Raw genomic sequence first — 18152 nt, 5'->3', positions numbered from 1 at the left:
CACCGATACCACTTTTTTACAAACCGATACGAGTACGAGTATTTTTATTTGTGTACTTGCCGATACCGAGTACCGATACCGATACTTCTTAGATTTGGTCTCCATGAAAGTGCAATTAATTTGGAGGCAGATCTTATTTTATCCTCTGCAGATTATGTCAAGCCTATAGTACAAAATTAACAGAAGGCTATCCCAAGCCAAAAATAAACAGAGCTTTCTGGTTTTAACACACAAAAAAAGCCTTCAAACAGACAATATCATCACATTAGACAAAATGCAAATATAACCAGATAAAGGCAATTCAATTTACTGCATAGTTAACAACACAGTCTCACAATGCTCCATGCCACACAGCCAGGTCAGTGAAGGTGTGGATGAAGGACCACCGGATCAGGACCCTGTCATGGCCAGCCCAATCCCAAGACCTGAATCCCAATGAAAACCTCTGGAATGTGATCAAGAGGAAGATGGATGGTCACAAGCCATCAAACAAAGCCGAGCTGCTTGAATTTTTGCGCCACCCAACGGCAATGTGAAAGACTGGTGGAGAGCATGCCAAGACGCATGAAAGCTGTAATTGTAAATCAAGGTTATTCCACCAAATATTGATTTCTGAACTCCTCCTAAGTTAAAACATTAGTATTGTGTTGTTTAAAAATGAATATGAACTTGTTTTCTTTGCATTATTCGAGATCTGAAAACACTGCATCTTTTTTGTTATTTTGACCAGTTGTTGTCAGTAGTTACAGAATAAAACAAAAATGTTCATTTTACTCAAACACATACCAATAAATAGTAAAACCAGAGAAACTGATCATTTTCAAGTGGTCTCTTATTTTTTCCAGAGCTGTATAAACCTAGCTAGTCATCAAACGTTAGTTATCCTGATGATTTATTTGAAGCAGTTTATTGAACAGAGCGTAGTTTAAACCGCTGTGGCATCGCCGCAGTAAAGGGAAACTGGATGTATTGCAGAGTATTTGTCCCTTCCTGTGTCTATTCTCTCTCTCTTACACATACACACACAATTCCACCAGGATAGGTCTCAAATTTCACCAGGTCTGGCTAAAGCAGTAACTGTAGTGATGATAACAGGTTTTATGGTCGCAGCCAGAATTATTACTACGTAAGTGGAAGAGCCCACACAGACCAGAGGTTACAGAGTGGCTCAAGCTCATGACAGAGATAGCCGCTTTTGAACTTATGATAGGAAGGGTGCAGAATAATTCAAGCAAAACCAGCCGAGCATGGCTGTATTTTGTCTCCAGTATTGTCACAAACTCTTAGAAGGGATGCAGGACTTTAATTAATATAATGGAGAGGGGTGTATGTGTATTACACTTAATGAATATAATGGAGAGGGTTGTATGTTAATGTAATGGGTCTGAGGTGCTGCGATGGTTCACATGGACTGCCTTTAAGGTTTTGTTTTATGTTTGTTTTTGTGTTTTTTTTGTTTGTTTGCTTGTTTGTGTGTTTCCCCTTTACAATGTAAAATGTATATTTATTGTCACTGTCTTCTCTGTTCTGTATTTGTATGTATTTTATTTTAGTATGGACCATGTGTCCACAATTAAGACAAAAATATTATGTTCACGTAGTGTGAGTCCACAAGATTACTGTATGCAACACTGTTTAGCAACAACACCTGCCACCCCTGCACCGCCCAGTATGCCACTAGCTGCTGCTGCTGCAGCTGCCCCACCTGCCACCCCTGCACCCTGTATGGCGTTAGCTGCTGCAGCTTCCCCGTTAGCTCTAGCCTCTGCCAACAGCCCTCTCTATCTCCTGTGTGAGGCGGTTGGTGAAGTACTGGTTCTCATTGCGAACCACAAGGCTGTCAACCATTTCCAGCAGCTGGGTCACCTGACTGCGGTCTTCCGAGTCCATATTGTTAAAGGCTACATAGCGACCATCAAACCGCTTCACAAGTTTCTGGAGTCTCGGGTCTTGCCTGATGAAGTCCTGGATTTGATTTCCCTCCAGCAGGTCTGCATGGGTGAAGACGAGACTGATGTAGCGCCTGACTTCGGCCTGGAACATTTCCTCAATCATGTCGATGCTACGGCCTACCTCGTCAGTGGGGTTTCCGAGACGCACTGTTAGCAGCATTGCATGTGGCCCCGGGTAGGAAAATTTGAGGCGCCGGATTATCTCACGTTGCATAACCTCTTCGGCAAGCGTTGTGTCAAACAGGCCAGGTGTGTCAATCAGAACCACATCACGCCCTTGCACAGTGGTGATCTCTGTCTGGCATTTTTCTGTTACAGAGCTCATGCTGAGCTCTGAAGGGGAATCTCTCCCTGCCCAGGATGGTATTTCCTGTTGCACTCTTCCCCGTACCAGTTCTTCCCACAAGGACCAATCGCAGCGGGCTGGCATCGTTGGCAAGATCCAACTTGCGTACATTACGTATATTATCAGCCATCTCTAGGAGCTGGTCCACTTGGCGTCCATCTCCTGGGTCTTTGTTGTTGATGGCTAGGAAGGCTGAACTTCTCTACCAGCTCCTGAATTCTTTGACTCTGTCTGGAAATGTAATCTTGGATGGACTCTCCCCTCAGCATGTCAGCATGGGTGAAGACGAGTATGGTGCGACTGGGCACTTCATTACTGAAGAGTCGCTGGATTGTGTCGACTCCCTGGCTTTCCTTTTCAGTGAAGCATCCCAGAGGAACGATCATCAGCACCACATGGGGACCTGGTGAACACAGCTCACGGCACCTCTGCACTTCCTGCTGCACGGCATCCTGGGATAGCATGTCATTAGAGAAACCGGGTGTGTCCACCACAAGCAGATTTCGCCCTCGCACAGTGGCACGTGCTCCCTCACATTCTTTGGTCACTGAGCTCGTACCCAGCTGTGAGCGGAAACACTTTTTCCCCAGTATGATGTTTCCTGTTGCACTCTTGCCTGCCCCTGTCCTGCCTACCAACACCAGTCTCAGTTCAGCAGTTGAGGGATCTGTTGGCATGGATGAGGAAGTTCTCCCCGATCCTCTTCCTTGGTCCCTGGCTGTCTCACACGCCCTCTCATCTGTAAAAAGAGAGGAGAATATAATCTAATACCAGGGGTCTCAAACTCAAATTTCCCGGGGGCCGATGAGCGTCCAGTCTGGTCAGTGGGGGGCCAGATTTGTTTGATCTGTTGGCGTGCCTATCACAATACTGTAGATACCACTTTTGAGTGTGGAACATGTACCATGTGTGATCAGTGCTACAATGGTTAGCGTTGTTGAATAACAAGTAGCTGACCTTGGTTTCAATTCCTGTGGAATGCAAGATGCTCTTTGGATGAAGGTGTTTGTTATAGTTGCACTTTTGGATCACTTTGTCTCATTGATAGCCAATGACTTACATATACAGCATTATTAGTGGGATAATGTCTTCATCGATAACTACATCTATATTTTTCCTTCATAAATGCACATTTCAAAGCAAATGCTGTACTGCACCACTTTTGTATAGTTGGTAACAAGGCTGCAAACAAACGAAACAAAGCAGAAAACTGAATAAAGTTTATTTAAGTTATTTTATAAAAGTCATTTTGTGTTAAATATAATATATAAATATATTCCAAGTGTATAAATTAATTTGTCTGTAAAAATACAGCAACTTTCCATCTATAGTGATCTAAAATGAATAGTTTACTGATATGCTGATCATTGATGGTGCACCGTCTGTTGTTATTCCTCAGATACCCCTTTTCCACCAAAGCCGGCCAGTGCTGGTTCCGGGCTGGTGCTTATGCGGTTCTTATCTAAGAACCAGCTCGATTTTCCTCCAACCCAGAGCCAGAGTAGGGCTACGTCTTTAAATCACGTCATACGCCTCCGTTGTTCTAGCTGAACATTTTGGAATGTTGTGACTAGGTTACTAGTTATTCACGAGTGGTTTTATTCCAGGGAGAAAGCAAACAAATTTCGATAAAACTTCTATTATGTTTCATTTTTAATACCATACGAGCTTAAGTTAATGTTCTGTTTACTTGCCAACGGGTTTTCTATATTTCCCCACATAGATCAAACGAGTGACACTGAAGTTCATGACGGGAGTTGACTAGACTACATACAGATACTTAGATCACTTTACATTGTGGTCTATAAGTAGCCTACATACCATCTTTGTAATTCCCTTCTCTGTGTCCTCTTTCTATATTTTCTTATGTGTAATTTGCGGATTCCGTTGCGTAGCACTTGATGAAACTGGTTGCGAACAGCATAAACAGATCAACTCGGACACAGGGCTAAACTTAAATCCAGAGAGGGAGGGTTTACAGCGAACCGAAACTTAACATTTATCTCAGGGGTGTACAATAGGAGGTACGGTTGCACCGGGGCCCGTAGTCGGGCGCAGATGCATATATATGTCTATGGACGGGCGCACTCTAAACGGTCTCCAGTTTCACTTTGTTTTTGAGTACATAACCTGCTGTGTTCACATCCATGTGACTGACATCCTTTAAAAAATACCGTCGAGACTCCCATTACTTAATAACCAATACCTAATTTTAAACTAAATGTAAAGGCAGGTCTATAGTCCTGATGACACTAGTTGCTCAACAAAAATGAAAAGAGTCTGTTGTGGATCTTCATACTTGCTGACAACAACCTCGATCAGAACATATTATGTAATTACAGGGCATGTTAGATACCTACATAACTGTCCTGGCCTTGCCAAGATAAGCCTTTTTTTTGGTTCATCCTGCTGCAGCCAATCAGATAAGAAAATGAGAGTACAAACCCAGTGCAAAGCGTTTGGAAGAAATGTTCTTGTTGTGGATCATAAAATGACATTATTATTAACTTACCATTTCTAAACCAAATAAAGTCCTGACTTAAGACACTACAACTGTTGTCACTGTTGCGGCAAGACAGCATCTCACTACACCTTTTTTTTCAATCAGAAGACCGGAGACTAGATGAAGAAATCTGGAGATTTATTGTAATCGATAAGCTACAATAAGGAGAGGCCCATTGATCATCTCATTGTATGAACGTTCTGCATGCCTTTTTAAGGCCCATATTTTCATGTGGTCTGTTCTGTTTGGCTGTTTGTCAAAACCAATCAGCATTTACTATTCACTCTTCTCTAACAGAAGTTGGACCCCCTGAGACCCCCTCCTCACCGGGGGTTTCTTGGAATATGCCTGTGTTTTGTCTTTTAGTGCTGCTCACTTTAACGTCAGTGATTCATGTCAATAGCTAAGTTACTACTTCCCGCCTGGTCTGCCTTCCAAAAGTGAGACTTTCATACTGATGAGTTAATCCATGTTCATCTAAACATAAAAAATATCCCACATCACCCATTATGCTATTCAATAACGAAATAGAAATAAAGTGCTTAGACATATAGGTACAGCATATGCCATTAAATATGAATGAAGATGCCAGTTATTACACTGCAAATTAAATCATCTGAAGTTCATGTTCTTTGTCAAATCATCAGTTCTTTTGGTGGGTAGCCATGTAAGATGTGGGATAATGAATGGCCAGCGCTAAGGGCCACTAGTCATCACAAAATGAACCCCCTCAGTGTGAGACGCTGTCTGCTCAACTTGTTTTGGTTTATTCCGTGTTTGGCTGAATGTTAACTGTTACACAGCTTTTGTTTTTCTGGCAGTTGTTAAGCAGTAAAGTTTCTGCAGGTCAAAGCACAAAACCGTGAATCTTTAATCTTCTCATTCGTATTTAATTTTTAAAGCTATTATTTCAGTCTTCTTTTTACAGTGACAGCAATACATTTGGCTGTATTAATTTAGCTTTGTACTCTAAACAAGTGAAAGAAATCTATGCAAAGGCAAAATATTCTCAGACACACACATACACACTCACAAACACACATGCCTTATATCTACGCAATATTCACATGCATCACCATAAACCATTTTTGTCCTTAAATGTAATTGAAACACATATGTTGGGTATTACATGATACTGATCCCAATTGATCAGACACGTTTTACTTCTGGGCAGTTTTTAAATCAGACTTTGGAATTCATATGAAGTATCTTGGAACTGTCTGTCAATTTCCTTTTGTGTAATTCTGTATTCAGCAAGTACACATGCTTTCCAGGCATATTTATAAACAACAATCAGAGATGACATTGTAAACAAGACTCATTCTGTAAAAGTAAATCTAAATCAGTTCCTCTGGGGAAGAGTTTGTGGATGTTAGGTGTAAATCCCTTTTTTGTGATAACTTGTGTGGCTTCCATTCTGATTTTCTTTATTGTTGAGCTTCCCCTTTATTTTGCCTCTTTGTCCTCTTCTTTCACTGTGAAAACATAATAATGTCATGAAATATAGAATTCATAGAAATAAATTCATCTGCAACTGTGTTCTGCTTGTATTTCTGCAGAAAAGAATACAGGTGGAAATGCACCAGGGCAGTGAATGCAAACTCACTTGTAAGTGGTGTCACTCTACTCTTAGGTCTGTTGAACATTGGAGCATCCCACATCCTCCTCATCTGCTGCGCTCTCAGTTGCATCTCTTGCATTTCTTTGACTTTGACTGTCTATCTCAAAACATTGCCCTGTGTTCATAGCCACCAAAACCTCTATAAACTCCAGCAACTGTGAGACCTGTGCGACATCAGCCCTCTCAGTATTGTTGAAACGACAATACCTGTAATTGCATTTGACCACAACCCACTGGATGGGCGCACCTTCATTAGCAATGAACTCCTCAATGGTTGTTTCTCCAAGCAAGTCCCCACAGGTAAACAGCACCATGGTGTGATTCCACACATTCTCACCAAGAAGCTCTACATGATCTTGCAGTGCTGCCCTGTGGGCCTCTGTGAATTTCTTGTCTGCGCGTATCACCAACAGCAGAGCATGGACTCCTGGAGGAAACACACACTGCAGATGCTGCTCTTGAACACTTACAGGAGTTTGAGCGAGACGCTGCTCTCTACCCCAGCCTGGTGTGTTAATAACAGTGACCTGCCTCCCTACCACTTCTCGACCTTTTGTCATACATTCGCCAGTTTTCTGACCACTAAACTCCTCTCTACCCAGGATGGTGTTTCCAACTGACCTCTTCCCCTCACCTTCAGTACCCAGAAGCACTAGTCTAATGTCTGCAAGATAATAAGGGTTTTCTGGAAAATAGAGAGAAAGAGACATGTAAGAATTAGTGCTGTCAGTATATTACCCCATTTAGTCATGATTAATCAGTACAGGCTACAGCAAATAGCTTAATTTAGTATTTATATACACTATGGGTGATCAAAAGGTCAGAGAGCCCTTTGCGCTGAAAAAAAAAATCACCCAGGAATGTTTTGTATTTGTCATTAAAGAAGAGTAGAAATATTACAAATTAATTTGAGCAAGACACATATGAAGTTACTGTACTGTATGTTAGTTCAATAAACATACAGAGGTGTGTTTACGCGTATTTTGGTCTTATTTAAAATGGTAGCTTTCTCATATCAGATTAGTGGAAGTGTGCGGCCCTATGCGGCCCTCTGGTAGCAATGAAGAAAGAAATTGTGGCCCTCTCCATCATTAAAGTTGCCCATCCCTGCTCTATGACATGTTAAGATATAGCCTGGTGAACCATGGTTGTTTGTAAATGTCTGGCAAAGTAAGCTGCCAAACATGTTGGAGCATATATACATGTACATATTTTTATTAAGTTTAATTTTTTTAGCTTTTTGACTTGATATGGATAAGACAGTGAAGAGTGACTTCACTGGGAGTGGAATCAGGAAATGACCGCAGGTAGGATACGAATGATGACCTGTTCATGATTGGGGTGCGACCGCTTGCACCACGGCTCCTCCCATGGGTCAATACATTTGAAGGCAACATTTTTATACATGACAAAAAGAGCTATGTGCGTCGCCAGTCAGAATGTGCCCCGTTATAGAAGAGTGACATCAAATCAATAATATACCATAATTCTAGTGCTTCCCTGGAAGTTCTACAATTTATAAAACTTTTAAAATAAAAAGACTGTTGTATGTTTGACCTTTTTTACTCACCAGACATTCTTTGGGCAGCCATTGATGCTCTCAGTTGTCAGACAAAAGCAATTTTGCAGTCAGCTTATTCCCCTTCACAGAGATGGAAGCTATGAAACAGCATAGGAACTCCTATGATACACATGGTCATGTCAGAAATCAGGACAGTTCACCCCAACTCTAATCTGAGATGATGTGTAGTTAGTTATCAAGAACAAATACAATACACTTCACCTCAGAGTCCCCCAACTAACCTTTTGTGATTTGTTACCACATTACCATATCCCTTTTTCGACACCGAGCAACAACCACGATCCGGTGACATTCATGGCCACCGCTACTTCTTGCAGCCTGTGCTGCTCCACCATTTCTTCACCCTTTCTTCAAAAAACCAACCTCTTCTGCCATAACCTACCCTTTCCACACAATGTAACCCTTCTGCCATAACCTGCCCATTCAATACATTTAAAGCTCCTGCCAAAACCTGCCCATTCAATACATCTTACCCTTCTGCCATAACTTGCCCTTTCCACACAATGTAACCCTTCTGCCATAACCTGCCCATTCAATACATTTAACCCTCCTGCCAAAACCTGCCCATTCAATACATCTTACCCTTCTGCCATAACTTGCCCATTCCACACAATGTAACCCTTCTCTTCCTAACCCTCAAGCTTGTCTTCCCTGCACTGCTTCCTACCAGCTGTCTGGACCTTGAGTTTGGTGATTCTGAAGTGTGGGTTTAATTACTGCACCTTGCTAGGTTTTCTCCTTGGTAGCCAGTCTTGTGTGGTGTATCTCACTACATGTACCATTAACACTAGACATAAACCATCCCTCTAATGCAGATTTGAATGTACTAGATCTTGATTCTGTATAAAATGTGCAAATCATTAACTCCTGTGCAAAGTCTTAAACTGGCATAGATAAGTCAGAAGAAATGACCTGGATGACCCGTCTTGATTAGAATGAAAGACTTAATAAGGAGGGAGGGTGAAAACCTACGCCCCATAGTGGCTTTATTCGGTAACGAAGAGCAGATTACATGTAAAATCTCATAAACTGAATTTAGACAAATTTAGTTCCTTATCACCTTGTTACAAAAAAACCTAAACAATTGAAATTGTGGATGAAAATAAACTATGATCACCAGAACCAATAAAGTTTATTTCAAACATATGTCACGGAAGTCATTCCACTAACTTTTTGATGTTGACCAAGATATAATTTTTCTAACAACGTCTCAATGCAGAATGCCGTCCATTTCGCTCAGCGTTAGGAACAAAACCACACGAGCACTTGGTACATAAGCTTTCAGACCTTGAATATTGTTACTGCATATGAAGTTACCCGATATAATAATTGTTTTATAATACAGGCATGAAAATACAAATAGGGCACACATTTTCCTTATGCACCAGCCTAAAATCGCCATATGAAGGGGAAAAAACTGGAAAAATATTTGCACTTGGATACACAATGAAATAGCCCTGAAAGCCGTGATTAGAAAAGACATCTATACATTCTTAGACATATCTGTTTCAGAAGTCAAGCTGCACATTTTAACATGATTCCTGTCTTAACCACAACTTCAGCCTTATCATAACAGTGCTAAAACTAGTCGATTGACACTGCATTAGCTTGATTTCAAAAACGTTTGTTTTACGAAACATTTGAAATGACCTGGCATATCTAGTCAGCGCAGCCCAGGGAATGCTACCAAAAGTAAGAATAAAGAGCACAGTTCAGAGCAGTCCCATAAATTACGTTAAATATTAACTGACTAAAATTACTGAGCCGCTTTCTTACCTGCTCTCGATAGCTTCAAAATAGAGAACGTTGTTTCTTTACTTTCAATAGGGTATTAAATATACATTTTAACGCACACACACACTACATCACCTTTGTGTGATTGCCACTGTCCCTAGCACTTCCTTTAATTAAAATTATTCTTATTCATAATGACTGCGTTATTCATGTTATAACCACGCTGAATTATAATATCAACAAATGATGATCTCAGTTACTGAATAATCTCTACATTTCAGGCCCATGGTGATTCTGCTGCTAGTTACATCACAGCATTGAGCATCCCACAGAAGGTAAAGGCCATGAACCACACCAACATTCACCAAGTTTCCACATGTATAGATTACAGTGCCCATCCCTCAGTCTGCCTCAGTCGTCTCCAAGGTGACTGGGGTTCCATATGCTGATCAGATGCTCAACTGTCCTCTGCCGATTTGGTTCAGGAGCGAGCCGTTTAGCAAGCAGACAAAATCACCCACGAGGACATGCCCCGGCACGCACATTATTCGTTTCACCTTGCACATTCTCACCTTGCCTCACCAATTTATATGTAGACAAGTAAAAGCAAAAAGGCTGGAGGAACAGTATGAAATCATGGTGGACCACTCATTTAAGAGTTCATCTAAGAGTTTATTTAAGTGTGAATCATTGTACAAGCAACCGTACATTCAGAGCATAGTTGAGCGGAAGAGACTGGACGACTATAGACTGCAGTTGAGAAGCACAATGCAGATTTCCACATAGCAGATTGGCATGGGTAGGCTGCAACACTGTGGAGAAGTCTGGTGTAGGACAGCGTACAGTGGAGTCATTCTTAAGTGGTTGTGAAGGTACATAAAGCACAAACAGAGCGCTCTAACTTAGAAACAGAACACAGGCTGCAAGAGGAACGGCACACACTTCAGTACACAACATCTCAGAGAGACAGAGTCATATGCTCACACACACACAAACACACACACACATCATCCAGACACACAAACATGGCTCGACACTTCTAAAAAGGCAAATAAAATGTTTGTTAAAAGGCCAATGACACACACAAGCATATGCATGTGAACATACAAGGATACATACACACCTCTAAGGACAAGAAAATAAGGTTTGCTAACAGACCAATGTGATAGACATGCATATGTGACCATACAAAAAAAAATCACACACACACACACACACACACACACACACACACACACACACACACACACACACACACACACACACACACACACACACACACACACACACACACACACACACACACACACAGATTTGTGATGTGGAGGAATATTGTGTGCATACTTCCATAAACACAAATACAAACCAACACACACATCACATCAGTTATTTTTGTATCAGCTTTGCCATATAGCATCTGGCCAAGGTAAGAAAGACAAGAAAAGACCATATAACTTCACGTGGGTTATCCAGCAGAGGACAAGAGAGGAGAGAGGAAAGGGGAAAGAGAGAATAAGAAAAACATAAATGTGTCTAACATAGACCAGCAGCGGCCTAATGTGAGAGGGGTGATGGAAGTGAGATGAAAGTAGAGTGGAGTTACGATGATGATGATGTCCTCTGTGGAGAGATGGAGGGGCAGGAGGAAGGAGAGCAGAGGGGCAGGAGGAAGGAGGGCAGAGGGGCAGGAGAGTAGAGGGGCAGGAGAGCAGAGGGGCAGGAGAGCAGAGGGGCTTTAGTTTGGTGTTAACCACAATTAAGGCACTTGGACATGAGATTACAGATCTTAACCCATTACTACTGTATATTTGGTATTACAACATATCTGTGTGACCGTGTGCGTGTGCGTGTGCGTGTGCGTGTGTGTGTGTGTGTGTGTGTGTGTCCCAACCCATTCCACAAAACATCCATCCATCCATCCATCCATCCATCCACACAGAATGAAGACAGACAGTGACATAAAAATAACTTGAGTAAAATAATCGGCATACTAAATAAAACAGGTAGTGGTTCAAACCAGCACTGGAAGCCATAGGGGTTTCTTTCAGTACAAAAGCATTGCATAGCTGCACAGCTGTGTGAGGCTGTTAAGCTGGGGTGGTGAGCGCCACAGTGCTTCATCACTGAAGCTGCCATCACTGGAGCCACCATCACTTGAGCCGCTCCATATTCCAAGGTCTAGCCCTCACTCTCAGTACCGGTCACTGCAGAGTGCGGAACTGGACTGATTGCACTGTGGATTCAGACTGACCAGCAGAACCGCGTGCGGTCATGTCCCTCTAGCGCTGCTTATGGCTGTTTCCTGGATAAGGATGACGCTCGCTCGCTCGCTCGCAAGATTCAAAGGCATTTAGAAAAGAGTCTCTTAATTTGAGTTCCACTCCTGTTCGCTTGGAATAAGAGTACTCCCAAAACTTTAGCAAAGCAGCAAATGTTTGAACCATAGTGCTGTGTTCACAGGTGTCCACAAGGGGGCGATGAGCTGTAGAGCTATACTCAACCAGCCTGCTCCTCTCCTCCTTGTGTCAGGACACTGTCTTTACAAAGGTATAGCAGAATAGTTGTGTGTAACTGTATAGTACTGCATTTTTGCTTCTGAGTGTTCATACAATGCGTGCGCACACTCACACAGACATTAGCACTTGCTATTCAGTCAACCTCGCAGCTGTTCTTCTCCCCTTCCTGGTTTGTGCACAGACCATGCAAAAGGAGGAAGTCCAGAGGTCAGGGGTCACTTGAGGTGAAAGGGCAGCAGTGGCCGCTCCTCACGCTTCTGCCACAGGCTCTTCTTGTTCTCGTCCTCGCCGCTGTCGTCGGGGGCGGCCAGCTCGTCCGGAGGACTACTGCCGGGGGGAAGCTGTGCGTGTGTCTGAGCGTGCTCAGTCTGGAAATCATCTTCGTCCTCGTCCTCGTTGTCCTCCTGCGTAGGCGTGGGCTCGGGCAGAGGCGGGGGAGAGTGCAGAGGAGGGGACATGGGGGAGGGAGGAGAGGGGGACATTGAGGACCCCGTGTCCTCGTCTTCCAGGTCTCTCCTCTCCTCTTCCTCTCTCACTTGGTTTCCGTCCGACGGCGGGCTGTGAACCGGTGTCCCTCCTTTGCTGCTGTCGCCGCTGGAATCTTCCAGAAACACCAGCTGCGTGTAGGTGACATTGGGGGGTGGGGGAGGGGAAGCAGCTGGCGCAGCCGACTTGGCCGTGTGCTGAGCCGCCTTCCGGACCCCCGTCGGCGCCCGCCGCCACCCTGGCCCCCTCACCTCCCCCATGTCCACGCCCGAGTCCAGGCTGGCGTCGTTGCCGCGGCCGGCCGGCGTGGGGCCCCGGCCCGCCCCGTGCAGGTCGATGTAGGAGTGGCGGATGTGCGCGTTGGAGCGGCCGTCCAGGGAGACGAACCAGGCCCTGGGGTGCGGCAGCGGCTTGCCCCCCCGCAGCTCCATCAGGGCCTTCTCCGCCAGCAGCTGGTCCTCGCCGTTCATCTGCACCAGGCCGAGCCCAGTTTGACCCAGCCGCTCGGGGATGGACAGATTCTGGCTCCACTCCCCCTCTCCACCTCCCCCTCGGTCAGTCTCTCTATCCTTCACCACCACTCCTCCCTCAATCACCTCACCCCCTCCCTCCCCAGCGGGCTCTCCTGAGCTCACCTGGCCCAGGGGTTGATGGGAAGCGGCCAACTCGGCCTGGATGCTTTCCAGCTCGCTGCGCTCGTCCGATTGGAGGAGCAGCGCCTGGCCCGAGAGGGGGTGTGTCCCGGGCAGCCGCATGTAGTGGGCGGGGATGACGAGTGTGGGGCGGGGCCTCATGTAAGCCCCTCCTCTATGGGCCTGACTGACGGCCAGCTCCGAGCTGCAGCACAAGAGGGCCCCGGGCCGGGGGAGGGAGAGAGAGAGGGGGCCTCTCTCTAATTGGTCCACGGAGCGCGAGAGCAGCTCCCCTACGCGGCGGTCCAGCCCCACCTCTAAGCACGGGGAGGCGGGGCCGGGGCTCCGGGGCGTGTCTCTGAGCGGGGAGAGGCGGGTCTCGTCCCGCTGGCTGCAGCGGTCCTCGGAGCACAGGCGCAGCAGCGGATGGGGGGATGACGAGCAGGAGACGGAGGTGTGGAGCGGGTGCAGGGCGGAGGAGAGCACGGAGGTGTAGCTGCGGCGGTAGTCCGCCTCCGAGGGCTCTGCCGAGCGGCCCGCCTTCAGCTCGAACGTCTCCGCCGAGCGGCGGAAGTGGTTGCCGCGGGAACCGCGGCTGCGCGGCAGGTCGTCGCGGGACGCCCCCAGCTCGTCGGCGGAGGAGGAGGAGACGATGTACGGGACGGGCTTGAGCATGGGCGTGTGCAGGTCGGGCTCCAGGCCCTGAGAGGTCAGGTCCAGGGGGTCCAGCTGGGTCTCGCTGATCAGGTTGACGTGGGACATGGAGGTGGACTGGTCCTGCTTGGTGCCCTCCAGGGCTGAGGACGACACCAGCTTCCTGTGGGAGTGGGGGTGCGAGTGAGCGCACTTCCGCCTGGCAGGAGGACACAACGGCACACCATACATAATATTATACAGGGACGCCCTCGCCAGCATCGGCAGACATTATATTAATACTGGGACATGGCACAGTACTAGTCATAACAAGAATAGCCAGTCTGACTCATTCAATCAAGACTTAAAATTTACATGCAGATATATGGGCAACATATTTCCATGACAAAATCCTAAATGCAACCGTATACAAACGCATCTACATGGTACAAATGTACATGGTATAATGTTGTCTAACACTGCCGTACTGTAAGCTGCAGATTTATTTTCCAAAGACCACAGATGCTGGCAAACACAGACACACAGCCACAGCCACAGCCACACAGACACAGACACAGACACACAGACACACAGACACCGACACAGACACAGACACACACACACCCACAGCACAGACACAGACAGACACACAGACACAGACACACACCTACCTGCAGTAATAGAGAAGCAGGCAGAGCAGAAGCAGCAGAATCAGGCCCATGCCTCCCAGAATAGCCAGCAGGAACACTGTGTGATATGTGCTGATGTCTTTCGCAACCACTGGACCTGGAACACACACACACACAAACACAGACACACACACACAGCAATGAACACGGATACACACACACAGACACAGACACACACACAAACACGCTCGTGAGCACTTAAACAATGCTGAGGTCAGTATTAATTATCTTGTTGGCGCATCAATATTATCTGCTAGGATACATAATATGGAAAGAACATTCTTGACTGGGCCCACCATCAGCACCAGTGTTCCGCTGTGACTTTATTTCCATCCCAGTCGTCAGTCTGGGGATTACTGAACCCCATCTGCTGCGTTTGACTATGTGCTGGGATCTAGGGGTGGGCCATCTGACAATTTTATATGGTGACCGATCTCGAGGACGTCTATGATCTAGCTATGATTGCCTCCTAGATGTCTATGATCTATGATTGCCTCCTAGATGTCTATGATCTAACTATGATTGCCTCCTAGATGGCTGTGCTGATTGGCGCATGTCTCTTTCATAGGTTTCTCTTATGTGCGACCTGAGCAAGCAGCGTGGTTGATGAGGAGCTGGTGCTTACAAAGGACTCGCCGTCCTTGTGGCAGTGTGTTGTGTTGTGGCAGTGGTTTGGGCTGCGCAGAGTCAGATATTTCTCAAAGCAAACTTATCTGTGAACTTCGTCGGACAATGCTTAGTACTTCTGGAGGTAATTAAACTAATCAACCGCCTTAAAAGAAAGCATCCAAAGGAACGTGCCTTATCTCTTGACTGCTGATTACAATAAAGTACACCAGGTTTTAATGACCATTTTGAAAACAATGCCTTAAGCGTAACATTGCGTTTTATAAGGTGCAAATAAATAAGTCCATAGGGCTGGTTCAAGTCTGGATATTCTTGACAGTACATTAGTACATTTCAAAATTGGGAAGAAAATTGTGGAAGTGGATCCTGGATTGTGTGTTAAAAAGATTGTGATATGTTTTTCTGGGCAGGTCGCCCACCCCTACTGAGATCTATCGTTCTATTTAGAGGGTTAGGCTACATACTTGTGCTCTTCCTAACAGCTACTGCTTTGATGTTGTGTGTGTTTGCACAGATGTTATCCAGTTTGGTTAGAAATATGTTTCCATGCAGATGAATGCCCTGGTATAGGCTAGATCTTAATACACAAGTTGATTGGTTTGGTCTGATACAACTTGTGATTTAGGACAGTACTAATTTGGTTTAATGGATGCGGAAACGTAGAGGTTGACTGGTCTGGTCTGGTCATATCCGTGTGTCAATGCAGATGTTTCATGAGTTTGATCTGAGGTCCTGTAGGTATCGTTAGTGGTTTGGAAATGGCAGATGAAAAAACAAATAACAGTTCCTGAAATATGAGAATGTGTAAATTAAAATAGCAGACAAAATGTGTCCCTTTAAATCTTCACCTAATGTGTGTTTAATGCAGAGATCGATGGGCTTCTTTGGATGCATCATGCAGGTGCTAATGCAGATGTTTACATGTTTGACTAGACTTGCCTGCTAAAGCTGCCTGTGCTGCTTGCAGCTTCTGTTACTGCCCTCGGTCACTTGTGTTTAGATTGTGATGTGTGCGTGTGCGTGTGCGTGTGCGTGTGCGTGTGCGTGTGCGTGTATCAGTCACCTGTGTTGAGAGGAGACATGGCTGCGACCCAGTAGCCCAGCTGTGATGCGATGTAGGTAAGGATGAGCTCGTCTCCTTCTCGTTGCACGTACCCTAGACTGCTCTTCAGCCACGCGCCTGAAACAACAACAGCTGACACTTCAGAGGAACTCCACCCTGCATCAGCAACAACAGCAGACACTTCAGAGGAACCTCCGCCCAGCATCAGCTACACCGGTCCCATGACCTCGCTCACATGCAAGAGAAAACATCTGATTCAACCCCAGGAGACGCCTCCTAAATACTCTAAACGAAGGTCACACACAGGGCTGTGTTGGTTTTTGGAAACTCCTTTAGCAGAAGCTCCAGTCTCACCATGCCTAACCAACATAACAGAAACCCACAAAAAGAAAACTGCTTCTTGGATTTCAAAGCGTGATGGTATGAGATTTACAGTTCCACATTGCGCCAGCAGGTGGCAGCCTGCCTGAAGGATCCCAGTGACAGCTTTATGACTTGCCAAACAGAGGTGGAGGAAAAACACAATAGAGCAAGAAATGAATATAAATGACTACATTAAGTGCGATGTAAAGAGGGAAGGGAGGGAGGGAAGGAGGGAGTGAGGACGGTGAGTCAGCAGTCTCTCTATTTTCTGGATTTCTCTCCGTCTTTCCATCGCGCATTCGTGATTTCTCTCCCTCTCAATTACAAAGGAAATCATTGATCTCAACTTGACCTGCACATAGTCAGCAAGCTCTCAGGTGTGTGTGTGGTTAAATTAGGCACTCACACAAGCAAAACAACTACACACACACACACACACACACACACACACTCACAGAGAGAGGGGGAGTGGGAGTGGGGGAGAGAGAGAGAGAGAGAGAGGGAGATAGAGAGAGAGAGAGAGAGAAAGAAGTCTGTCTACGAGGAAAAAGGTCAGGTTATATGGAAAAGTTAGGGAACCGTCCAAGCCTACACAGACTTGATCCAACTTGGATGAAACGTCTCCCGTGTTAACACAACACAGGCTCCACAGCTGCTGATCAGCGGGTTAGAGCTGGCCATGACCGCACCAGAAACAGCCCTGGTATGGGACACTACCCACCACACATCGGGAGGGAAAGGACCCAACACACCAGGCGGCCTACACACATCATGAACACCAACCCACACACGTGTGTGTGTCTATGTGCTACGATGTGAATGTGCTACCATGTGTGTGTCTATGTGCTAAGATGTGCTACGGTGTGTGTGTGTCTATGTGCTAAGATGTGCTACGGTGTGTGTGTCTATGTGCTAAGATGTGCTACGGTGTGTGTGTCTATGTGCTAAGATGTGCTACGGTGTGTGTGTCTATGTGCTAAGATGTGTGTGTCTGTGTGCTACGATGTGTGTGTATATGTGCTACGATGTGTGTAGTATATGTGCTAAGATGTGTGTGTCTATGTGCTAAGATGTGTGTGTAGTATATGTGCTAAGATGCGTGTCATGTGATACGATGTGTGTGTCTGTGCTAAGATGTGTGTGTCTATGTGCTACGATGTGTGTGTCCATGTGCTACGATGTGTGTGTCTATGTGCTACGATGTGTGTGTCTATGTGCTACGATGTGTTTGTGTCTGTGCTACGATGTGTTTGTCTATGTGCTACGACGTGTGTGTCTATGTGCTACGACGTGTGTGTCTATGTGCTACGATGTGTGTGTCTGTGCTAAGATGTGTGTCTGTGCTAAGATGTGTGTGTCTGTGCTAAGATGTGTGTGTCTGTGCTAAGATGTGTGTGTCTGTGCT

General features: G+C 45.5%; 1 protein-coding gene, 1 long non-coding RNA gene and 1 pseudogene across 3 annotated transcripts in view; all 3 read right to left on the bottom strand.

Annotated features, from left to right (window-relative positions):
- Positions 1 to 1456: 1456 nt before the first annotated feature.
- LOC116217886 lies at positions 1457 to 4471 on the bottom strand (annotated as a pseudogene).
- A 2243-nt stretch (positions 4472 to 6714) lies between these two features.
- LOC116217913 lies at positions 6715 to 8835 on the bottom strand. Its single transcript, XR_004164592.1, has 3 exons — positions 8727 to 8835; positions 7993 to 8103; positions 6715 to 7107 (listed from the first exon to the last, which is right to left on the bottom strand). It is a non-coding gene; the product is annotated as an uncharacterized LOC116217913 (long non-coding RNA).
- A 1554-nt stretch (positions 8836 to 10389) lies between these two features.
- The window catches only part of fam171a1 (family with sequence similarity 171 member A1), a 34381-nt gene continuing 26618 nt past the window's right edge, over positions 10390 to 18152 (bottom strand). For both annotated transcript variants that reach the window (XM_012817962.3, XM_042709047.1), the window contains exons 6-8: positions 16385 to 16501; positions 14677 to 14791; positions 10390 to 14225 (exon numbers count right to left, since the gene is read on the bottom strand). In XM_012817962.3, the coding sequence (XP_012673416.2) occupies positions 12470 to 14225; positions 14677 to 14791; positions 16385 to 16501 (1988 nt within the window). In that variant the 3' untranslated portion in view covers positions 10390 to 12469. The remainder of the gene's footprint in view (positions 14226 to 14676; positions 14792 to 16384; positions 16502 to 18152) is intronic.

The sequence above is a fragment of the Clupea harengus genome, chromosome 11 (genome assembly GCF_900700415.2).
Source record: "Clupea harengus chromosome 11, Ch_v2.0.2, whole genome shotgun sequence".
Classification (NCBI taxonomy): domain Eukaryota; kingdom Metazoa; phylum Chordata; class Actinopteri; order Clupeiformes; family Clupeidae; genus Clupea; species Clupea harengus.
Note: the sequence above shows the minus strand (reverse complement) of the source record. Positions and strands in the feature narration are given on the sequence as shown.